This window comes from Ambystoma mexicanum, chromosome 14 (assembly GCF_040938575.1).
Source record: "Ambystoma mexicanum isolate Mex_15411 chromosome 14, UKY_AmexF1_1, whole genome shotgun sequence".
In the NCBI taxonomy this organism is placed as follows: Eukaryota; Metazoa; Chordata; class Amphibia; order Caudata; family Ambystomatidae; genus Ambystoma; species Ambystoma mexicanum.
Window position 1 is genome coordinate 440,152,802 of NC_090940.1, and position 25,451 is coordinate 440,178,252.

The 25,451-nt window shown below is 49.7% G+C and overlaps 1 protein-coding gene across 7 annotated transcripts in view; it reads left to right on the forward strand.

The window, feature by feature from the left end:
• ENTPD5 (ectonucleoside triphosphate diphosphohydrolase 5 (inactive)) overlaps nucleotides 1-25,451 on the forward strand; it is a 786,147-nt gene that overhangs the window by 520,843 nt on the left and 239,853 nt on the right. For all 7 annotated transcript variants that reach the window (XM_069637650.1, XM_069637644.1, XM_069637649.1 and 4 more), the window contains one exon: nucleotides 16,917-16,996. In XM_069637650.1, coding sequence (XP_069493751.1) covers nucleotides 16,917-16,996 — 80 coding nt within the window. The remainder of the gene's footprint in view (nucleotides 1-16,916; nucleotides 16,997-25,451) is intronic.

A 25,451-nucleotide genomic window follows, 5' to 3' on the forward strand; every position in this document is an offset into this window, starting at 1 on the left:
TAATTTGGGGAGGTGTATGTGCGCCAGGGCCTCGTCTATCTAAGAGGGTTGTGTTTTTGCCCGCTCAGCGTACAGGATTTTGTAAAATTCTAGGAAGCATTTGTGATCGAATTTATTGTCTCATGTTTTGCTTGGCTTTTATATAACCAGGCCAGCAGCCATCTCGGTTTGTCGCCTTCGGCATTCTTTTTCTCGATATGACGCATAGTTTAATGTACCCAGCCTATCCCAGTGTTTTAAGGCATTCTTGCTGCAGCCTAGCAGTCTCACGGGCCCGGTCGTCGGCTGATCTTTTTATCTTGTCTATTCCTTCCAGCGCAGTTTCGGCTTTAGCTAGGTCCTTTCTTATTGTTGCGCGTATCCCACCTGCTTCTGCAATTGCTACTCCCCTAATTGCCACCTTAAAGGCTCCCCATAGTGTTCCTGCTGATGTCACACTCCCCATGCTATTTGCAAAATAGTCTCTAATGCCTGTTCTCAAGTGCTCACGGAAGACCTCATCTTTGAGGGATTTGCTTCTGAGCTTCCAGGCCAGAATGCACGCTCTGGGAGGGAGGTCCTTCCGTTGGACTTTTAACAATGCATGATCTGACAATATACGTGCCTTGTACTCAGCCGTCGTGAACTCGCAAAGTGTTTCTGCTCCCGTAAAGACATATCTAGCCTAGTAAATAAATCTTGTGGGGCTGTGTAGTGTGAATACCCACGTGCCCATGGGGGGAGGGTCCTCCATATGTCCCCCATGCGAAAAGCCTGAAGCAGGGTGGACAGGGCTTTAGCAGCAGGGGTTGGGTACGTGCGCGTGTCATCTGTTCTATCTAATCGCGGGTTGAGTGTACAGTTGAAATCCCCCGCCCCCATATGAGTGTACTGTTTCTATATGGGGACAACTTGAGTACAAGGCTCGGAAGTAGTCTGCGGTGGCTTGGTTCGGAGCATAGATTTTGACTACACATACCTCCTCTAAATACCCATGTATTATGATCATTCTACCCTCCTTGTCTCTGACTGTTTTAAGGGCCCGAAAAGGGACATTTGGTGCAATCCACATCAGCACACCTCTGGCGTATGCAGAGTACGGAGAACCCAGTGTGGTGCCACTCCACCTGCTCGCTAGGGCCGACTACTTCTCCTCAGTGAGGTGCGTCTCCTGTAGGAGTGCTATATCCACCTTTTGGCGGTACAGGTATTGCCTTATTCTGTTCCATTTGATGTAGCTATTAAGACCCTCTGACATTCCAGGAGACTATTCTGAGCTCCTCGGTCGTGTGTGCCATGTACTGCGTGTGTTTATTGTCCGCACCGGACTGGCGCATGTGTGACGTGTGGCGACGTAGGCTGACTCCCAAAAAACCCTGCCACCCTCCCCCCAACTGTTGCCCAGCTCTGTCCCTTGTGCTCAGGCATATCCGCTTCTCGCTCCATTCCCAGTCGTCCTACCGCTGGTGAATGAAACGCAGCAGGCGGATACATAACAGCTAGTATCCGTGAACTAACTCCTAATTTGGGTGAAAGTCGCTCTTGTAGTGTGCCCCTTGCTACTGGGAGGCTGTGTTGCTGCTGCTTCGTTCTTCCTGCTCTTTATCAATAGCCTTAAGCCAGTCGTCTTGTGTGAAGTGTCCACTTAGTGCTCTATCTTCTAAGGGCATGTCCTATGCTTATTCACACATTCTTGTGGCTGCAGTTTATTCTTCTGTTCCAGTCAGAAGATTTTCCGCTTCTAGCCATTTATGTGCTTCTTCCGGGGTTCCAAAGAAGGCCACTCTGCTGTTCCGTATGATCTTTAACTTGGCGGGATACAGCAGAATGTATTTGAGATTGGCGCTGCAAAGTCTCCTTTTCACTGAGGTGAAGTGCATCCGTTGTTTTTGTACTTGCAAGGTGTAGTCCGGGTACTGTTGCAGATGCCCTCTGTATTGTGCCACCCTTCCTGAAGTGTTCCAGGATCGACTCTCTATCCATATAATTCAATATGCGGGCTATGATTGGGCGCGGAGGGACTCCCGGTGGAGGTTTTCTGGCCAATGATTTATGTGCGCTTTCTACTGTGAACCACTGGGAGAGGGAGCCAGATCCTATTTCTTGTCGGAACATGTTTTCAATTAAGTCTGTAGGGTTCATCCCTTCCTCGCCTTCGGGAAGGCCGATAATTCTAACATTGTTCCTTCTCGCTCTACCCTCTGCATCTTTAACTCTTCCTTCCAGGTTCTTCATTTGTTGTTGCAGTGTTGTAATATCTGCTGTGGATTCTTTCAGGCTTACTGTGTTTTTAGTGGCCTGTTTTTCTAGCACCATTGTTCGTTCAGCTAGGTATCTGACGTCTTGGCGCAGCCGGTAGACGTCAATGCTAATGGCATCCATTTTGGTTTTGAGCGCAATTTTCAGGGCTGCGATGGCTGCCAGGACTTGCTGCTCTCCTCTCGCCTGTACTGGCTCCTCCTGTTGCCCCGGGTCTGATGGCGTGGTCATAGCGCTTATGTTTGTAGGTGTCGCAAAAGTGTCAAGCGTAGGTTGCTTGGATTTATTTTTAGCGGCTTTGTGCCTTTTAAATGTTGATACACGTTCCCTGGTATCAATATGCTATTTTTGTGGGGATTGGGTCCTCCAACGTATTCCATATCTATGACATGTAATCACCACAGCTGTGCTGCTTCAGAAACATTTTTCGGCGTCTGCGTCCTGCGTCGATGACGTTGATGCGCCGTCGTCGACCTGCGTCGATGACGTTGATGCGCCGTCGTCGAGGGCCTCGTCCGACGTCATCCGATGTGGTAAGTAGGACGCACGACGCCCGTAGCCTCAGTTCCGTTTTTTCCGCGAACGTGTTGCTTCGTGAATTTCGGTTAACGCCTTGACTCTTTGGAGTTCTGTGCTTCTCGGTTCTTCGAACCTGTTCGTTTTGTGAAAATCCTTTGTGTGAAGATGTCTTAGACCCTGCGTCCGTGTTTCAAGAAGTGCGGGGAGTGTGGGTCCAAGATGTCGGTGACGGACTTGCACGACGCCTGCCTCTGGTGCCTCGGGGAGGCCCACGACACGGATGACTGTATCGACTGCCAGTCGCTCACGTCCAAAGCCTTACGCGAACGTAAGAAGTTGTCGGTAGGTCGGGTGTCCAAGCCCAGGAAGTCGAAGTCTGCGGGGCTTTCGACAGATGATTCGAGGGGTGACTCTCCGCGTCATCGTCGGAAGTCTCGTGGGTCTCCTTCTAGGAGTCGGTCTTGCCACTCCTCAGCCTCTTTGAGGCATTCTTGGAAGCGCCGACACCGGTCTTCTTCCAGGTCCTCTTCGGAGGACTCTGCCCGGCACGTCGCTTACCCCACCAGCCGTGCGACGCCGGAGGAATGGGCTTCCTTCGGGAAGAAAATGCTGGCGATTCTTGAGTCGCAGGGTACTAAGCCGTCCGCGCCCCCGAGTGGGGTCGGTCGTGAGAGGTCGAGAGACACCGCTCGCAAGAGTGGTCGGCACGAGTCACGGGAGAGGTCCCGTTCGGACAAGGAGACTCGTTCTCGACGTACCCGTTCCAGGTCCTGGTCCTCGACGCATTCGAGACCGCATGCACCTGTGAGGTCTTCGAGGAAGACATCGACGTCTGAGGCGTCGAGGGCGTCGACAGGCTTTCTCGAGGCTACGAGGAAGTCGTCGAAGCCGTCGACGCTCAGGTCGTCGAGGGAAACGCTCGGGGTTCCGGCTTCGAGGGCTGTGTCGACACCGCCGATGCTGGAGGCGCTGCATCTGACGTCGACGCAGATTTCCTCGACGCTGATCCTCTCGGCGCCGATGCCGGTTCTCTCGACGCCGGCGCCGATTCGCTCGACGCCTTTCGTGTCGGAGGTACCCCGTGGCACGGGAGAACCCCCTAGGAAGGCTCTGGTTAAGAGCAAGCACTCTCGTGTGCCTTCTTTTCGCCACCTGGACTATATTTCAGAGGCGGATGAGGATTCTGATGGCCTGGTTCCTAGTCAGGTTCCAGATGAAATTGTCTCGGCCCATAGACAGTTTGACGATTTGAGACAGTCGCTGCATGATGCCAGTGGACTGGACACCTCTCCGGAGGTGGAGTTTTGTAGGCCTGAGCCTGGCTCTCATGCCGATTCCTCGTACCGGCGCCTTATGGCTAGGGTTTCTGAGTACTTGGGATGGTCTGCTCCCCCAGGGGAGTTTGTGCAGGATGATCTGACGGTCATCCTTGATGTTGGTCCCCCAACTGATCTGGTACTGCCGTTCCATATGGATTTACAGAGAAGGGTGGCAGCGGCTTGGACTGCTCCGGAGAGTCTCCCGGCGGTGGGCAGATCCTTGTCGCGAAAATACCGTCCAGCCAGTAGCGACCCCTGCTACTTGACCAGGCACCCCACTCCGGAGAGTTTGGTGGTGCAGGCGGCCACGGCCCCGGCAAAGCAGGCGTCGTACCCTACCATCCCTCCTGATAGGGACAACAAGCGTTTTGATGGCTGGGCGAAGAAAGTGTTTTCTTCTGGTGGTATGGCGCTTCAGGCGGCCAACTCCATTTGTGCCTTGTCTCGTTTCACACACACTCTGTGGAACTGTGTTGCATTAGCGGCTGAACATATTCCCGAAGGGGACGAATGGGATGGTTTCCTTGCTATGGTCCAGGATGGTAAGGATGCCATGTGAGAGTCCGTTCAGTCGGGTTTGGACTTAGCTGAATGCGTCAGTAGGTCCATGGCGGCGAGCACCGTAATACGCAGGTTTGCCTGGTTGCGGAAGTCGGGGTTTGCTCCTGATGTGCAGTCCCGGCTCCTCAACATGCCCTTTGACGGTGAACACCTTTTTGGCAGCAAGGCTGACGAGAGCCTTGAGAGGTTGCAGACCTCAAAAGCTGCAGCGAAGTCGTTGGGCGCTGCAGTTCGCCAACCGCCGCCTTTTCGTCCTAGGGGACAGCAGTGGAGGGGTGGTTCCTTTCGCTATTACTCCTTCAGTAAAGCGAGAGGAGCTGGCAGTCAAAGAGGCCAACGTAGGGGTACCAGAGGTGGACGACAGGGTACCCGTGGTGCCAAGGCCGCTCGGGCAGTTGCCTCTTTGCCCTCAGGTAACGCTGCAGCCGCTCCCATTCAGTCATGAGGCCATGTCCCATGGTTCGCCGGTTGGGGGAAGGCTGGCGCAGCATCTTGTAGAGTGGCAAGCCATTATTTCAGATGTGTGGGTTCTGGAGATCATAACCCACGGCTACTGTCTTCCCTTTCGGCACAGGCCTCGCGACAATCCACCGGGGAACCTCTTTGCAGAGTCCGGATCCGCTCCTTGCGCAGGAAATTCAAGCCCTGCTGGAGAAAGGCGCCATAGAACTGGTGCCTGTAGCGGAGAGGAACAAGGGATGGTATTCCCCTTATTTTTTGATTTCGAAGAAAGACGGGGGATTGAGACCCATCATGGACTTGCGCGGTTTGAACAAACTCCTCAGGAAGGACAAGTTCAAGATGGTTACTCTCTCTCAAGTCCTCCAGGCCCTTCAGCTTCAGGACTGGTTGGTGTCACTCGACCTCAAGGATGCTTACTTCCATGTGCCGATCCATCCCAAGCACAAGAAGTACCCGAGGTTCGCGGTTGGCGACTCGCACTTTCAGTTTCGGGTCCTGCCGTTCGTATTGACCTCCGCCCCGAGGGTTTTCACCTAGCTCATGGTGGTGGTGGCAGCGCATCTCAGGCAAGGGGGGATTCACATCTACCCCTACCTGGACGATTGGTTGATCAGGGGAGCTCTCCCGGGCAAGTCCTGGATCATCTGTCCGTCACCTGCCACTCCCTTCACAGGCTGGGCTTCTCCCTCAATTTAAAGAAGTCCCATTTGACGGCAACACAGCGGCTCCAGTACATCGGAGCAGTGCTCGACACTTCCCTGGGGCAGTGTTTTCCTCCCCAGGTGAGGGCTCTTCACATTCAGCAGATGGTGCACAAGTTTCAGCATGCCCAGACGCTCCCAGCGTTCGAGTTCTTGAGGTTGCTCGGCCTCATGGCATCCTGCATTCTTCTGGTGCCAGAGGCTCGCCTGCGGATGAGATCTTTGCAGTGGGCGCTCAAGACGCAATGGTCGCAGTCCTCCGGCAGGATGTCGGACCCGGTTCAGGTGCCGCCCTCGGTCGCCTGGGACCTTCTGTGGTGGGCCGTCGAAGGCAACTTGATGAAGGGGGCTCCATTTTGGCTTCCCTGGCCGGAGGTGACGATCGTGACGGATGCATCCCTCACGGGTTGGGGAGCTCATGCCAACGGGCTGACAGTCAGCGGTCGTTGGTCTCCGTCGGAGTCCAGACTCCATATCAATCTGTTGGAGCTGAGGGCCGTCAGGCTAGCCCTGAAGGCTTTTCTGCCGACTGTGCGAGGAAAGAGTGTCCTGATCCTGACGGACAACACAGTGGCCATGCACTACCTCAACAAAAAGGGGGGGGGGGGCAGGGTCACTTCCTCTGTGCAGGGAGGCGATGCAGCTCGAGTTCTGGGCCATCCAGCAGGAAGTTTCGATCTCGGCAGTTCATCTGGCCGGAGACGGAAACGTGACGGCGGACATTCTGAGCAGGCAGAGCACAATCTCTCACGAGTGGGAGTTGGCTCAGGAGATTCTCCTGGAGATCTTCGCCCTTTGGGGGACCCCTCAGTGGATCTCTTCGCCTCCAGTGTCAACCGGAAGTGCGAAAGCTTTTACTCGCCGGAATTTCCTCCAAAAGGAGCCTTAGGAGACGCGTTCGTGGTGGAGTGGTTATTCCCACTGCTGTATGCGTTTACTCCAGTCCCCGTCATCCCGCAAGTGCTGCGGAGGTTACGGAAGTTCGGTTCCCGGATGATCCTCATTGCTCCGGCGTGGGCTCGGAGGACGTGGTACCCGGACCTTCTCGACTTGTCCATCTGCCCTCTGCGTCGTCTTCCCTACCGAGACGATCTGCTCTCACGGGAGGGGGGGGTCAGGTTCTCCATTCAGAGGTCAGATCCGTCAACCTTCACGCTTGGCTTCTGAAAGGTTGAGGTATAGGGATTGGGACCTCCCTGAAGACGTGATGGAGGTGTTGCTTTCGGCCCGAAGGCCAGCAACAAAGTCTCTGTACCGTTGGCGTAAGTTCTGCGACTGGTGCAGAGTTCAGAATGTGGATCCTTTTGCATGTGACATCCCCATGGTTCTGTCCTTTTTACTTTCTTTGGCCCACAGGGGCTTGCAAGTGGGTACCATTAAAGGTTACCTGGCGGCGCTGTCCATCTTTAAGCGCTCGTCTGAAGAGTGTTCTTACTTTAAAATCCCTTTTAATTTCACAGTTTCTGAAAGGGCTTACTAATGTGTTCCCTCCGTCACCTTTCCTGGTGCCCGGTTGGGATTTAAACCTTGTTCTTAAGTTTCTTATGGGTGCTCCATTTGAGCCTTTACATTCTTGCCCTTTGAGGCTGTTAACTCTGAAAACTGTTTTTAGTTGCGGTTACTTCCGCTCGCAGAGTGAGTGAGTTACAGGCACTTTTAGTTAAGCCACCCTTCACTGTATTTCACAAGGACAGGGTTGTCCTTAGAGTTCGTCCTTCTTTTCTTCCGAAGGTAGTGACGGAATTTCATTTGGCCCAGAAGGTTGTTCTTCCGGCATTCTATCCTCCTCCGCATCCTGGTAAGGAAGAGGAGAGGCTCCATAGGCTTGATCCTAGGAGAGCTTTAAGCTTTTATGTTTCACGCATGTCCCGGGTCAGAGTGGACGATCAACTCTTTATTGGTTACGCTGGAAAGCGTTTGGGGCAAGCTGTGACGAAACAGACTTTGTCTCGCTGGATTATTTTGGCCATCTCGGAGTGCTACCGCTTGGCGGGTAAGGACCCACCGGCTCGCTTTCGGGCCCATTCTACCAGGGGTATGGCTGCGTCTACTGCCCTGCAGAGGGGTGTTCCTATTCGCCACATCTGTGATGCAGCCACCTGGGCTTCAGTACATACATTTGTACGTCACTATTCCCTCGATTCCATCCGAGCACAGGATCTGGCCTTTGGCAAGGCGGTCCTTTGCTCTGCTATTTGATTGGCTATTCTAAATTTTGATTCTAAATTCTTTCCCTCCTTGCTCTGGTACTGCTTTGGGAGTCTGTTGTAGATATGGAATACGTCGGAGGACCCAATCCCCTCGAAGAACAAGTTAGTTTCTTACCTGGTAACGTTCTTTCAATGGGATGGTCCGACGACGTATTCCATATCGCTCCCGCCCTGCCTTCCCCGCTGCAGAATTTCTTTTGTGATTGCAGCTTACGTTCCGCAAGGCTTTGTGTCTGACTGGCAGTTGACTAGTGTCACACGTTCTGGGGGAAAAACTACAACTGAGGCTACGGGCGTCGTGCGTCCTACTTATCACATCGGATGACGTCGGACGTCGGAGGAGGCCCTCGACGACGGCGCATCGACGTCATCGACGCAGGACGCCGAAAAAAGTTTCCGAAGCAGCACAGCTGTGGTGATTACATGTCATAGATATGGAATACGTCGTCGGACCATCCCATCGAAAGAACGTTACCAGGTAAGAAAGTAACTTGTTCATTGCATGTACTTGGGGTTGGCCTGGCCACTGCTGGTGCCTGGGGTCACTGTTCTGTCGCCAACCGTACTGCCCAGGTCAGGGCTCACCTACAGAGTCTAAGCCACTCACTCCGGGCCCCATGGGATTGTGCACTTCTGCTTACTGATGATCGGTGTGGTTGCTGGTCAACTCACACCAACCTTATAGGGGTTGCTCGCAACACACCTGCCCTGCTGTCCACGCGTTGCTGTGAGCTGTGTTGTTCTTATGCTCGGGTGGCGTGATTGCTTGCTGCATGAATTGCTGCCCGCTGCCCTGGTGTGCCTTTTGACACTTGCTTCGTTCCTTGTCGGGAACTAGGATGGGTGGTGGCACGTGTGTTCCTCAGGTTATTCCCCACAGCTCCTCGTTGTAGGGTTGCTGCAACGTACCAGTTCCGCCCCCTACGACATTCTGCCCGGGTGTATCTTGTGGGTGCAGGTCTGTGGACTAATGTAGTGCACTCTTGTACTGCAGCCCCATGCAGATATTACTTATACAGGGGCTGTTTCTTCCACGCGCCCACCTTCCACACACGCACCTACCGGTCCGCTCACGGAGCCTGCCCTGCTGTGTGTGGGGCTGCAGTTGTGGCGCCGACCGCTGCCGGCAGCTCACCGCTTCTCCATCTGCCCGACTCCTCCTTAGTCCTCACGCCACCAGCAGTGCTGCAGCTCCCAGCAGATTGTTTCCCTGCTGCTCCGTACCAGGGCACCCCTGCTGCCCCAGGTCTCTGCTCCTCTTGCGGCAGTTTCCACACTGCTTAGCTGTCGCAGGCAGTCCAGGATGAGTTGTTGTGCGTTTCGGTTGGCATCTTGCTTCTGCCTACGGGTTAACCCTTCCTGACTTTGGAAGGCGCGTTCACTGTGCTGCAGCCTTCAATGGCGTCACGACTTCACTTCCGTGGTCCCTTGATGATGTTGTAACGTACACCTGGGTCATATATCTTGCAGGATCTGCTCTTTTAACTAGGATCATTCCGGATCACGCATGAGCTCCGGTCAGTGCAACCTTCTACATCGCTGCTTAGCCACGCCCCCGTGTGTGACGAATGATTAATCTTTGCAGTTCTGTCCAAGTGTGACGCATGGTTAAACGTCACAATTCTGCCAAACTGTAACGCATGACTAAACGTCACAATTCTATCAAAGTGTGAAGCATGCTTAAACTTCACCTGGAAAAAGGGTGAACTTCTAAATTGGATGCACAACAGTAAATGCAAACGCCTAGATTTGAGATATCTGGATAGAGGGAGAACGCCTACGTATGGGACACAACAGAGATAGAAATAATATTTACTAGCTGGCTAATTCTGGTATACTATGTTATGCAGTTAAGAGTGGCAGGATTTTTTGGAATACAGTGATTTCTGTACTCCCAACCCAAACCACACCTTGTCAGGCGCTGCTGGCTACTGGCTTCCCCGGCAAACACGGACTGGAGCGGCTTCTTTATTTTTATTTGAATTTGTATAGCGCACATCGGCCCTGGGGCATCTTGGTGCTGTTAAAGAATACTCACTTGGAACAGGAATAGCATTGAACAGGTGTGACAGTATATTGAACAGGTATAGTAGTACAGAATATGGCAATATACGTATGTTATGTTTGTTCATTAGGTTAACAATTGATCAGCATGGCTATTCATAGTGGTTGGATCTAGCAAAATAGGCTTAATTGAACAGGTTGGTTTTCAGCATTTTGCGTAAGGCAGTAGAGGATTTTTCATTTCTTAGTGCTGTGGGCACTGCATTCCAATTTTTGGGTGCCAAGTGTAGAAAGCTGGACCCCCCAGCTTTGGTTCTTTTGAAGGCGGGCATGTATATCTGGTTGGCCAGGTGAGATCTGGTGAGTCTATTGGATGAGTTGAGGGTGCTTCTTGCTGATAGGTATGGTGGGGCTTCGGAAGAGAGGCATCTGTGTATGATGGCCATGGATTTGAAAAGTATGCGTTTTTACCGGTAGCCAGTGTGCTTCTTTCCTAGCCTGTGAGATGTATTCCCTTTTGGGAATACTCAGAGCTGCCCAAAGGGCATTGTTCTGCGTGACTTGAAGTTTAAGGTTTTTTGCAGAGGTGCCCAGGAATAGTGCATTGCAGTAGTCCAGTTTGGTGCCTACCATGGCACTAGTGATTGATAGGCAATTTTTTGTAGAGTGGAAGGGCTTGACAGCATTGATCACCTTGGTGGTGAGTGCGGCGGAGGAGGCTATGGCATTAACCTGGCGTGACAGGGTAAACTCCTAGGGTTTTTACAGCTGCTGAGACTGTGATGGTGGAGTTGTCAATAATAAAGGTATTGTATTGTGGTGGGAGATTGCTGAGGGTTTCTCTGGTGCCTACTGTGAGGATCTCTTTTATCCCCATTTAAACAGAGGCCTTTGGCTGCCATCCATCTCTGGATGGCTGAGTAGATCCTGGTTAGAGCTGCAGCCTCTTGTTCGTAAATGGCGGTTAGGGGGAGTATCGTCGGCTTAGTTGTTGTATGCTATGTCACGACGATCCAGTTCATTGAAGAGCGGGAAGGTGAATATGTTGTACAGCGTAGGGGCAGTGCATGAGCCCTGCGGGACGCCGCAGTGGATGTGGTAGTAGGGGAGGCGCATGCAGAGTCCGGAAGGAGGAAACCCAGGCGATGGCTTGCGGTGAGAAGTGGGCCTCGTTTTTTAGTTGCATGCCTAGGATATCAGGGTTGACAAGGTCAAAGGCAGCGGACAGATCTAAGAGGAGAAGTGCCGATTTACCTTTATCTATGATGTCGCCGAGTTGTATTTTAAGATCTAGTAGGGCGGACTCAGTCCTGTGTCCTGGACGGAAGCCTGATTGTCTTTTGCCTAGAATGTGGTTTTCTTCGAGATATTGCTGGATTTGCGTGTAGGCAACTTTGTCCAGTACCTTGAGCAAGAAAGGAGAAAGGTACGGTGGTAATGGGCCTGTAGTTGTTGGCAGTTTCTGGGTCCAGAGTGTTTTTTTTTTTTTTTTTTTTTTTTTTTTTAGAAGTGGGCGCACACAGGCTTCTTTTAGACTATCTGGAACAATGTTGGCGTTGAAGGAGGCGTTGATGAACGTCTTAAGAAACGGAGCAAGGGTTTCTACACAATCTTTGACTAGTTTGGCTGGGCAGGCATCTCCTTTGCAATCAGAGGGCCTGATCTTGTTCACATTCTCTATTACTTCCGATTAAGTAATTTCTCTGAATTTTAATGGTGTTATTGGGTCTTTAGTGACCACTTGCTCTGCACTAGAGGTTAGCCTGATATGCTGAGTGAGATTCTTGTGATGCTCCTGAATTTTCTTTTGTAGGAGTTCAATTTTGTTTAGAAGGGCAGTTTGTATGGTGTTGGTGTATGGTGGGAGCTGCCCTTTGCCTTGGGGCCCTTATCTGAGGGCTGCCCAGGCCAAGCAGCACTGGAAGGGCCTCTGAAAGACAGCTGTTCCAGTCACAGGTGTGGCACGGACCAATGAGAATCAAATGGCCACAGAGCCCCCTGAGTGTTGCAGCCAATTGCAAGGGGTAGGGTGGGGAGATTTAAAAAAAAACAAACTAAGGACTACACCACAGAGACTGCATATGCTTGATGCAGACCAGCTCAGAAAACTGGGTGGGAGTTGACAATAAACACAAAATAAACCCCACAGAAAACCAATAACTAGCCAGAAAATGACTGCAAAATGCACACAAATCCCTCCACAAAGGCACCTAAAACAGGCCAAAAACGGATTGAAATCATTGTAAACTACTCACTGAACATCAACCTACCCCTAAGACTGCTTTCAAGTGGTCTCCCTGCAGGATGCATCTGGATTACAGTCAAGAAGGCAAGGGGAAACCCATGGACCAATCTGGCATTGAGAGTCTGTCGGGAAGGGGGTGGTGAGGTGGGTATAAGCAGAAGGGATGGGGGAGGGTAAGAAAGCAAACCGAAATGAGATTAGTTGCAGGAAAGGATTAAAAGAATTAAGATGGCCTGGGAGAGGCGCTTAGCCTGGTTGAATCAGGCTGCCCACAATGGCAGCCGAGATGGCAAATGGCAGGGACGCAGTGAAGCTGTCGTCATTCACACCATGATAGTTGTGGAGGGGAGGTACATGGCAATTGAAGGGGAAGCGCTAGGGAGCCCTGTATTACTCCTGGGAATATGCCCTCAGAATGTGACTCTGGCTGTATTTTCTTCAGCAGATGCAGGATCACATAATGAGTCACAGGATGGCTTGGATTCCCTGATTTGGGGGACTTCAATTGTGTGTTGGATTGTACGAGGGATGTGGAGAGTGCTGTTATCCAACCACTGAATCAGCGAATAAAGCTCTATTAGGGGTTTTAGCGGAATTGTCTATGTGACGCATGGCTGGTGTTGCACGGTGAGGCGCACAGCTACTTTTCTCTGATTCATGGCTCCTACTCACACATTGATTATGCCCTAGTGGGAGAGGTGGCGTTTGACCTAATGGTATCAGCCATCTTTCTGGATAGAACGCTATCGGATCATGTACCGTTATTACTGGGATTGGTCAGGAAAATAACTAGACCGCCGATACCTAAATGGAGGCTTGACAATCTGGTGTTGATGGATGGTGCCCTGCACTGGGAGACCAAATCCAACAATTCCTGGACAGTTGGGGCTCTACAGCACATAGTATCACGGAGTGGGAGGCACTGAAGGTGTTTATAAAGGGGGGGTTGCATCTCAGCTAAAATGGGAGTGTGTAGGGTTTTGAGTTGAAGGTTGCCTCCCTATAGTCCGCCCGTGATGTTGTGTGTGCCCCCTCCCTTCACACACGCAGGTGTAGCCTGTTTTGCTTGGTTCTCCTATACTGCTCACCCTAACGCCCTCCAGCCTACTTCTGCAGGAGTCTGTCCTGATGCATTCTGGTTTCACCATCATCGTCTTGTGGCCAATGCTGGATTTTACTTTTATGTATATTTCACATTCTTAATGTTCATGGCCTGTAAGAATGTCATTGTATTTTCCCTTGTTCCCTCCCTTGCCTTGAAGCGCTTTGAAACACATTGTGTATAGGTGCTATATAAATAAAATATCATATCATATAGCAGGAACTGGCAAGAGAGAAGGCACAAGCTGAGACAGTGACTGAGGCAAGGGGAGTGGTTGGACTCTAGCATATGCTGAATTTGTTGCTGAGCAGCAATCGGAGGGTGATAAAGCTGGTACATTTCTGGCCTGATTGGTGAAGGAGAGGGGTCAGCAGGGATGTGACCGGGTTTGGGACAGGCAGGTGATGTTGGTCACCGGTAGGGAAGGCATTTGTGCGGTATTTAAGGAGTTCTGTGCCTCTCTGTACACTGAGAGGGAGTGTTTTGACACACAGCTTGCTGAGCAGCGGATGGAGGAGGCACCACTCAGAGGGATCACTGAGGAACAAACGATACAGTTGGTGGTAGATATAGACGCTCATGAGGTAGAAGGGGCAGTGGAGGGACTAGGTACCTAGTAAGAGTACAGGATTAGATTGTTATGGTGGTATATAGGGAATATAAGGAGCTGTTGGTAGCTAAACTTTTGAGCGTTTTACGGGAGGTTAAGGAACGAGGTAGGCTCCCACAATCGATGTTGGAAGCCTTGGTGGTACTCTTACCTAAGGAGAGTAGAGATGGGAGAGATTGCTTCTCATACCAACCCTTGTCAGTGGTAAATGTGGGAGTCAAGATCTTGTATAAGGTATTGGTGAGATGCCTGACACCGGTTATGCAGGGGCTGGCGCACCGGACCAAATAGATTTAATTCTAGGAAGATCCACCTTGCATATTTTGACATGCTTGTTCTTGATTCTTGATAAGTATAGGGATATGTCGGAGAAGATCACGCTGGTGAGCTTAGACTCATATAAAGCCTTTGATGCGGTTACCTGGGACTTTCAGTCGGTCTCTCCAGCACTTACCCCCCTCTCCCTCTTCCCCTCTCCTCTCTCTGCACTTGCACGCTCTGAATGCTGACAAGGCCTAGTAGATTTGTCTTTAACTTCCAATGTTTTGATTGTTTCTATCCACTGTTGCCCTCTGGGTGCTTTGAAACACAATGTACTTGTTGTATAAGCGCCTAACAAATGCAGAATAAATACAAGATTACGAAGCAGGCATTTGTCACGCTGGTAAGGGTTAACAAAATGATGCCTGCCCTGTATCCATTTTGCTGGAGGTGTCAGGGGATAGGGGGGTGTTTATGCACATGTGGGGATGTGACCGGTTAAAGGGGTTCTGGGAAGAGGCGCATGAGGAGTTGTCTGTCTTGGTCGATGCTTGGATCCAACTCTCGGTGTAACTCTTTCTAAAACATCTGTAGTAACCCAGGTGGCTGATCTGCAAAAAAGTCATCAGACACATCCATACTTTGTGGTCTCTGGGCTTTTAAATGAATAAGGAAAAATAATTCCTACATGTTTGCCTTTCTTTGAAGCTGAAGGAACTCATCAGATATTCTGATAGACTTTTATGACTCATTGTGGACTGGTTCCAATCCAGCATGATTCAAAGAACTTAATAGCTTGTGAGTCATTTCATCATTTTTTATTATGAAGTCTGGGTTCTCTTAACATACTAAAGACATACATGCCCATCAACTTGTGATGAAGACCGTGACTTGTTTACAGATCAGCCACCTGGGTTACTACAGATGTTTTTGAAAGAGTTACATTAAATGCTAGTTCAAGATCCATTGTTTGGGTTGATCAAGCTATGCAGAGAAAACATGTTTGCCCAGACCTCCGTAGTGTTATTTGCTGTCTTCCACAATCTGGGGAGGAAGTAGGAGGGGAGTAATGAGTACGTACAAGTTACTCTCCATTGTGGATCTTTGACTCCCGGTTTATAGACTGCCCCTTCGCCATCTCGATGCGCTATCTGTGTCCCCACACTGCCACAACAATAATATTGCTGTCTTATATATATTGCGTCCATATATAGCACTTCATGCCAAACTCCTCCAGTTTTGAAGCACTTTAATAACAGGTGTTATTATTGAATGGTATTTGATTTATTGACCACAGAATGATGAAAGGCAAAGTCGGCCCTGCTGCAGGGTGCAAACTTGTGAAGTGTAGGCTACCTTTGGGTCTGATACCGATTCTTCAATCATGTCGGCTATAGATCCTTTTCAATACAAACAAAACAAAGGTCAAAGGGTCGGGGTCTTCAAATGTAACAAGCCTGTTAGGAGGTAGGAATGGAGGTTTTAAGCGACGGGTGTGCTGTGTGCGCACACTCGGGCGTCAAAATTCTTTGTGACTAAACTATACTGCTTAGGGCTGCCCCTATCACTGCCTGTACTGGGACTGACATTGGGATTCAAAGGAACAAGTAGTTTGTCAGTTAAAGGGATTGTATTAGTCATTAGAAGGTGAGGAAATAGCATTTCAACCTTTTCAGATAAATTGGGCCTCATTACAACTCCGGCGGTAGCCGTGTCGGCAAAACCGGCATGGCTGCCGCCGGTAATTGCCCATTTGCGGGTGCCGGCAATAAGGGACTCCCCATCCCCATTCGGCACCATAGGGCTGAATGGGAATGGGGAGCTCAGATGCAACAGCACCATTCAGAATGGTGCCGGTGCATCCGACGTGCTGTGCTCACGGGTGCCGCTCTGCCCGCCAGGTCAGACCTAGCTGGCTGACAGGTGCCCGCGAGCACAGCTCGTAGTATGGGGGTCCGGGAACTATGGTACCGGCATGTTTACCGGTACCATAGTTCCCGGACCGCCATGCTTATGAGGCCCATTGGGCCTCATTACAAGGTTGGAGGTAGCCAAACCGGCATGAAAATCCGGCACCTGCGAATGGGCAATTACCGGGGTATTCCGGCCCCGGTAATTGCCCTTTCACAGGTGCCGGTAGATCCCCATTCCAGCCCCATAGGGCTCAATGGAAATGGGGATGCCTGTAGCATGGTTAGTCTTACATTTGTTTCTGAAGAGAGCAACCAATGCAGGAAACCACAAAAGGGTTGCTTGGTATCCCCCTGAACTCGATGTGCATTTGTGTAGACATGGCAATTGTAATTGTTTGTGTGGCATTGGGCTTGTGTGATTGGGACTGGTTTGTGTAGTAATTAGATCCCCTTTCGCAGTAAGGAATTTCCTAGTGCTTCCAATGTGCAGCTCAGTATCAAAGGCATATGGTGCTAAATGTATTTATACATGACAGGATTGGTGCTGTACACATTTTGTATCCCAAGCGTTCAACAACTAGAGTAGACCAATTATCCTGCCTGTGGGTTGCTAAATAGCAATGGTGGGTATGCAGGTGTGAGTGGTCATATATCTTTAAACATGTATGTTGCTGTCGTGTGTGTCCTCTCCCCTGTCGCATGGCCTTGTGTCCCTCTTTTTTTCTCATTTCTTTACATGTGTTTTCCCCCCTCTGCTCTTCTTTACAACAGGAGACCGTTGAAGAGGTACCTGCTGATTTCCTCACATCCTTTCAGATGTTTGACAGCACTTACAATCTGTATACGCACAGGTTAGTGGATAGAGTCTGTGGGCCACGATACTTTGGGCAGGTTGGCATATATTTACCACTGGGGGGGGGGAGGGGATAAGGAAACAATGTAATGGGAAAGTTGAATACCATTCGAAAGCATTACTTTGGCGAAGTGGACAAACTGTGGTGAGGAACATGGATACCAATGGGGATTGGTGTGCGTGAGTGGAAAATATTGTAGGATGGGTGAGCTGAGAAAATGGTAAAGTAGATCACCATTAAGTAGAGGGAAGCAGAGGACCAAGAGGATGAATACCTTAGAGAAGGCAAATACTGTCTTGAGCAGAGAAGGGTATATTTTGGGATGTGGAGAGTGGGATGCTGTGTAGATCCCAAACTGGCATATTGTGGGAAGGAGAAGGGTTCTAAGTTCTTGGTCACTCAAACTGATGGCAAACTCTAAGACCATGCAGGGCTTTCCACCAGCGTGCTGATAGCCATTGACCTTGGGTGTATAGGGCTCATAAGCATGGGTCCTTTCTGCAGAACCCAAAATTACAATTGGTAATTTCAACTCGAGGCAAAAATAACCAGAAATCTTGTACAAGGGCCAAGAAATAGAGACTATCTCTAAATGTTGAGGAGGGTGTCCTGAAATTATAATGCTTAGTTTGAAGTCCATGGTTGAATGGCAGCTACCAGCTAATAAAGCCTATCAAATGGCACAAACTGGAAACTGTACATTTACATCGGGCCACCGGTATTCCATCCCTCATTGTTTTATCAACAAAATAGCAATAAGAAACAAAGCAGTGCTCCAGCCAAACAAAGTTAGCAGCTCTACCGAAGGGTGATTCCGCGTTAAGGTCAACGTAAATCTCTTTCCTTTATGTAAGGCCTGCACAGAAAGTATGGCATCAGTTTCTCCATATAAATCATGTACAGGGATCTCTCAAGAATAGCTTCCTCTATGAATCATGCTCTGCCACACGTGCACCATGCAATGTCAACCAACCTCCACCATTCTATAACTTACATCTTTACTCCTCCTACTTGTAAAGTCACCTGTTAATCTTCACTCCACTTTCATTAGACAAGTAAAATGCATCACTCCATTAATAACTGCAGAGACACTTATACAGGATTCCTATGGAACCCGCCTGATTTTACCAAGTTGTTATTTCAGGCAGATAATGTATGAAGCCATAGTATTAGCACATGCATGAAAATCCATGCTGGAGTCAAGGCGGCCACATTTGTCATATAGTGGGAAATGGAGGCAGACATGGTATGTCTGCCCCACTCTCCAACTGCCAACTGACATGCTGAAACATGAGGCGGACTGGTTAAAGTGGCAGAGAACATGGTCGACTCTCAGCGAAAACTACCTTCCCTGGACTTTTGATTACATTGTGACATTTTTAAAACACAACAAAATAGTAAGGTACAGTCTTGTTTAGTGGATAAGTGACTGTTTATTTATGAACTAGAATCCAGGCAAATAAAAAGAGCATACATTGTTGCTATGTCTGTAAGTACAAATTAGGAGATCTTTTTAAAAAGTTCTGCTCTTGACCTATCTAATTGTAGAATATTTTCTCCAGCATTGGATCTTTCAGGGATTCACATGCTCATGAATATTCCCTGTCAGGCTGGGAATCCTCTGTAATATTAAAGTAGTTCGCTTTAAAGCTTAAAACTGCTCGTCACTTATATAGCCTATTGCTGTCACTTTGGGTCATGCCAGCCAATGAAAATGGTCCTCCTTAGCTCCACTCCTGGTGGCCATCTTCAGATTTTTACTGCATGTTTATATGTTGGGAATCCTCGCTGTTTTGCTCCTTCAGATATTGACTATTGTCCTATTTTTGACAATTTTTCCATCGTTTTCTTCATCATCGTCACTTTGTGAGTACCGGTAGTGGTGACCCATTGCAGGTGAAGATCTAGACCTTAGACGGATCGTCTCGCTGTGTGAGGTGTGAGAACCCAGAAGGTGTCTCACTCGCTAGTCCCTGCAGATCCCTCTCTCAGGTGGCCAGGGCACGGCCATCACCTTTGGATCCAGACCCTGGGGGTGGACCAGTGCGGGAGGATCACCTGGGTGGGGGGTCCTCGGGGAGTGGGACACCGGATGGTGAGACGCGGTATCCCTCTCTTCCCTGTAACACCTTTATCCCATCCTACCCAATGGGATATTTAGAAACTCAACCGCCCCCCCCTCCCTTTCCTGCACAAACACTTTTACACAGACAACCCGCTCTGGGAGAAAACAGACTTGCACCCGAGCCGTGTGCATGACATGTCCCAATACTATGGTCAGGCAATTATCGACAATCACTCACACCTGATTTCCATTACACTTTCCCACAAGGATAAACGGCGGAGCACGAGAGCACACTCTGAGCGAGGCAAAACGCACAAAGGTATAGCGGTTTCGGGTTGGCAGCTGAACGATGGGAGAAAGACTGCCAGGCACACGAGGTTTGTGAGGGGGGCAACACCCTGGACCTTTTTGACAGGAAGCAGTTACTTTCAAAAAACCTTCAAGGCAGAAAGTGTAAGACCAGGATAGGCTGAGGAATCCTGCATTGTGTGTCGGAGACCAAGGCAGGGAGGAGCAGCAGAAGCTGTGGGATCGTCCTTGGCTCCAAAAACAGAGGCGACGGAGAACAATACAGGCGGTGAGTTGGGGAGACCGATGCCAGACTGGTCTGTGTTGAAGTCAAGGTTGCAGGCAGCAACATTGTAAAATGGGCGCTGGAAGGAACCTTGCTAAATGCGTGTGATGAAAGACACGAGTGAAGCTAAATTGCTGGTAAGTATTTGAACATTAGAAGAAAAGATACGATACTGTTGACAGAATGGTCCGGCACTGTGAATGTGCTCAGTCGAAGGTCTCTGTACGCTATCCCGACAAAAGGAAACGGAAGCAGACGATCGATGTGAAGTATTAATTGTGTGAAGTAAATCGAAGTAGTCCTGCGACGGTTTAAGCAAAACCCATCGCAAATTTATAAGTCTTCGATTCTGGTATCAAAAGGGGATCTGATCCTGAACGAGGGGGATCCATGGTCATAGCCTGAATGAGGGAGACCAAGTTGTGAATATTGTGGAAAAGGGGTATGAAGGAGGGAGACCAGTCTTGAACTTGTGAAAGTGAAACCCTGATAAAGGGAAAGAACCTTTGTGTTTTGTTTGATGCATTAGGCCATCTGCAATAAGAGATTGTCATTGCGAGAGAGACTTTGGCAAAAGGCCCTGATGTCTGTGTTGAACTGTTACCTTGTGGCCAAGAAGCCAGTGTGTGCGAAAACCACACGTGCCGCCTTGCCCCATGCTGAAAACCTGGGGAAGGGAAGCTAACTGCTCAACTATCCTGGCATATCATTTCTTGAACACTTTTCTTTTGCATACATTGTTATCCCACACCATTTTGTATTTAGAAGTAAGGTTTAGCAATAGGTTTATTAGTCTGGGCCCTTTTATTTTGACAGACTTCACTAGGACTGCGTTATTATCATTTGATGGTCGTCGCTTGCTCCAATGTTTAGATTTAGGTTTAGATGGGCTTTTTGCCAACCCATTGAAGTTCAATAAACACCCTTGAACTGTTATCATTTGTGTCTGTCCTTCTTGGTTTTGGAGGCCTTTTCCACGCGGCCATGGTAGACTCCAGCAAGCAAAGCTTGTTCCAAGTGTTGCTTTAAAAAAGTCTTTGTGGCAGACCAGCATGATAAATGCCTTTATTGCCTGCACCCGGACCATGATGTGGAGAACTGCTTCATTTGCCACTTTGACCTCTCTTTGCCTCTTCCAAAGGCATTCTGGTTACAGTAGTCTCTACCATTGGGTAATCACCCAAAGTTTCCTGCGGGAGCACCCACGTGGTGCCAGCCACCACTGTTGCAGGTTTTCCCCCAATTTCATCAATAGGTTCTTTACACCTTTCAAAGTTCAAATCAGCCGTTTGCTACTTTTCCTTCAACACAGTTCGGTTTCTTATCGACTCACAGGCTGTGATGAACCACTTGGCTTTCCTTCTCTTTAGAGTCAAGGTTGGTACCACAGAGACAAGCGTCTCTCCCCGGCTTGGCAATCAGCGGAGGAGGGACCTGTGTACCATGGGCATCTGCTGAAACACACGCTGGCCTTCGTTCAGTCTTATGTTTCCGTCTACTGAGGTTTCACGGGCCTTGATCGGAAAAGGCAAAGTTGCTTCTCTCTTTGTAACCTGCTCGGTATTCGCCGTCTATCGCTGCCTCTTGAACTGCCGTGCTGAGTTAGCTCTCGCATCGTGCGGTCTGCCTTGCTCATCCTGTGCTCTCATGCTCCACCTTTTATACCTGTGGAGAAGGGAAAGGGCCGTCAGCTGTGTGTGATTCTGGTCAATTGCCTGACCCTTTTATTGGGACATGTCAGGTAAATGGCTCTGGTGTAAGTCTGTTGTCTTCCGTTTTGTGTGAAAGTGTTCGTGTCGGAAAAGGGGGGGCAGTGTTTTGGAATATCCTACCTACTAGTAGGATGGGGAAAGGTGTTGAAAGAAGGGGGATACCACATCTCACCCATCAGTGTCCCACTCCCCAAGGACCCCCAATCCAGGTGATCTTCCCTCACTGTTCCACCCTGAGAGAAACCTGAAGTTGTCTTCATAGATAGTCCCCGGGTATCTGTCACCCAGGTGGCCACGACATAGCCATCGCTATTGGATCCAGTTCCTGGGGGTGGACCAGTGAGGGAGAATCACCTGGATGGGGAGTCCTCAGGGAGTGGGACACGGATGGGTGAGACGCAGTATCCCCCTTCTTTCAACACCTTTTGACAAGCCACCACGTAGGACTTTTCAAAATCACTGCCCCCCCCCCCCCCACCCCTTTCCATCACGAACACTTTCGCACAACACACCAGAGAACGGACTAACACCAGAGCCGTTTACCTGACATGTCCCAATACAAGGGTCAAGCAAAGTCAGGCAATTGATCGGATTCACACACACGTGATGGCCCTTTCCCTTCCCCACAGGGAAAAAAGGTAGCGCAAGAGAGCACAGTACGAGCAAGGCAAACCGCACGACAAGACAGCTATACAGACCCGGTAGTTCAAGAGGAGGAGAAAGGTGGCGAATATCGAGAGGCTAACCAGGACGGACACAACATTGCCATTTTCAACGCAGACCTGCGCATCCTCTGCAGAGCGAATCGTAAGACCGAGGACAATAGCCCAAGTGTGCTGCAACAGATGTCAACGGTACAAAGAGCATGTTGACGTTGATACACGGGAGCGAGTGAAACTCCTGCTACCATGGTACCGGCCTTGACTCCAGTTGCGAGGAAAGTCAAGCGGTTCACCACAGCCGGTGAGTCCAGGGAAGAGCCAATAAGAGCCAGGCTGTGGTGAATGAATGAAACGCAAAGTGGCAAGTTGAACTAAGTTCAAGGAACTGTAAAAGTATTGAGGGGAGACCAGCTGCAGAGGGAACCGGCACCACGTGGGTGCTAACTCGAGACTCTGGTCGATCCCCGTCTGAGTAAACCTACAGAAACTAGAAGACTGTGGGATAGCAGCCAAGTTAGGTCAAAGTGGTCATACAGGAGATCAACCAAAATCCCCATACAGTCGAAAGCCTTTGACACAAGAACTATAAAGAAAGCAAGGGAAGTAAATGCTGTCAACATTGCATGTGAATGTCAAGTTGGCAAGAGTGAACCCGGCTGAGGGATGTCCCCTGGAACTGTTTAAAAAGACATTAAGATTTGTGAAGGAATGAAAAGCCATAGTGAACCCGGGGGATGGAAGCTGAAAGTAAAAAGGGGCAGCGCCCGGAAGAGGGGGACACAGGGGTGAAAAATCCTCACCCTAACTTAAACCAGGAAACACACTTTCATTTTGTTGAAGGAACTTTTTGTGTTATTTGAATAAGTCACGCCCTTAAAGGCAAGAGACTTTCAAGAGAAACGAGACTTGGCCATCGACTGTCCAGATAGCTGCAAGTGGAACTGTTCTCTTGTGCTTGGGAAGCTCGAGAGTGTGCTGTGCTCCAAGATCCCACCTTACCCCGTGTTCAAAACTTGAGGAAGGGAGTCCCAGGCTACCGCATCCTGACATATTATTTGTGAACACTACTTTGTTTTCTTGAGACATATCCCACACCCTTTTTGTATTAGTTGTAAGGTTTGGCAATAGGTTTCTTAGTAAAGACCCTTTTTATTTTGACACGTCACTAGGACTGCCTTATTTTCATTTGATGATCGACGCTTGCTCACATCTTCGATTCAGGTTTAGATTGGGCGTTTTTCCAACCTGCATACAGGTTCATAAATACCCTTAAACTGTGATCCCTTGTGTCTGTCTTTACTGTTGCCACCACAGTTCCTTACAGCCCCCAGGAACTGGATCCAATAGCAGTAACTAGCTAGGAAGACACCTTCTGGTCTCTCACACTTCCTGAAATTCACCACCAGACGAGATGGGTTCTTTTCACACACTGTTAACACGTGCCGTGAAGCTCTTCGATCTCGTTCCGGAAGAGCAGAGGAAGGGGGGCTTCCTGTTTGAGGCTGAACTCTCCAGGAAATCAGTGGCCATCCCTATGCTTGATGACATCTGGGAAGATGGTTTGTTGGTTATGAAAAATCTATTCCCCACTCCACTTAAAAAAAAAAAGTATTGCCTAGAGAAGATAGGGCAGCCAAGTGTCTTCGCACTCAGCTATGACCTGACTCTGTAGTGTCAGCTACAAGGAAGAGATAAGCCAACACTTCTTCTCCATGCATGGTGCCCCCGGACAAGGAAGGAAAGCATCTGGATGATTTTTGAAACCAGGTGATTACCACGACCACCTCCACTATTAAGGCAGTCAATTCTCTAGTCATTCTCTCCCGATACAACAGGAAATTGTGGTATAAGATAGATACCATCTTAGATTTCCTGCTGGACTATAAAGATGAAGCACTTGCCTTATTACACAAGGAAGAGTCTGCTTCGGATCACACCATCACCGTAGCCCTAGGTATAGTACAGGGTTGCCCGCCAGATGGTTGATGGATCAGTGCTGGGGCACCAAGGGTGGTTAAAGGCCACCAATTTCTTCCACAAAATACAGTCTAAAGTCTTAAACAAGCCCTTTGATGGAGTGGACCTCTTTCAAGGCAGACATGGATACGGCCTGTTCCCTGGGCACCCTGCAGCAGTAGGGATAGTCCGTTCGATCCATTAAGGGCCGATTTCTCCAAACCCTCTCGGGATTATCGACCTTCATACCCGCAGGAGGCATACCGAGGGAGGTCTCAAAAGTATGACGGTTCATAGCCAAGGTGCATAGCTTCCACTTGCACGCAAACTCCAAAGCAAGCCTGACCAACACCAGGACCCAGGCCGCCCCCTCACTTCAGCACCCCAGTGGTATGCTGGTTGTCACGGTTTGTCAATCAGTGGGACAACAACTCCACTGACAAATGGGTTCTCAACATCGTTCAACAGGGCACACCCTCAAATTTCTGGGCACAAGCCCTTCCATTGCACCAATAAGGAAAAAGGAACATCATCTGCCCCTCCTCTTACAGGAGGTTCGGTCCCTATTAAAAAGGAGAGCTATAGAAGCCGTGCCATCTCGCCTGTGGGGCTCCGCAGTGTGCTCCAGATTCTTCCTGGTGAGAAAGTAGTCCGGTGGGTGGAGACCCATCCTTGACCTCAGGCAGCTCAACAAGTTCCTCAAATCACAAATGCTTTGGATGGTCACGCTACAACACGTTCTCGACCAGCTGGAACAGGGAGACTTCCCCTTCATTCTGGACTTCCCCATACATCACAAGCACAGACCTACTTTGCTTTGTGGTGCAAGACCAGCATTACCAGTTTATGGCTCTGCCTTTTGGCCTAAAATCAGCGCCAAGAATCTTCACAAAATGCCTAGCTCTGGTGGCTGCCCATCTCCGCTGTGCAAGCATTTACGCCTACCCTTACCTGGACGACTGGCTAATACGCACCCCCCTCATGGTCGCTAGCCCTGCAGCACACCGAAGACACCATTCGATGCCTGACTTCTCTTGGATTCTCCATGAACTTTCCAAAGTCATGCGTATCGCCGTCTCAGAATGCTCTATTTCTGGATTCATTACTCAACACGCTGTCATGTCTGGCTACCCCCTCGGAGGAGTGTCAGCACCATACTCCACAAAATTCAGCAGCTGTCCACACTATGGGTGCCGACAGTCCACTCCATCAAGTCTCTGTTGGGGATGATGTCTTCCTGTATCCCCTTAGTTCCACACTGCAGACTGCATATATATGAAGCCGTTTCTGGATGCCAGGTGGCAGGCTCCTGGAACAACAAGATCACCCTTGCGTTCTGCTGAACTCTTCGTTGGTGGAATCATCTCAAGTACCTCACGCAGGGCGCTCCATTTCCCCCAAACCAACACACCAGGCCATGGTAACAACCAATGCCTCTGTGGAGGGTGGGGGAGCCCACACAGTCCAATACCACGCCAGAGGC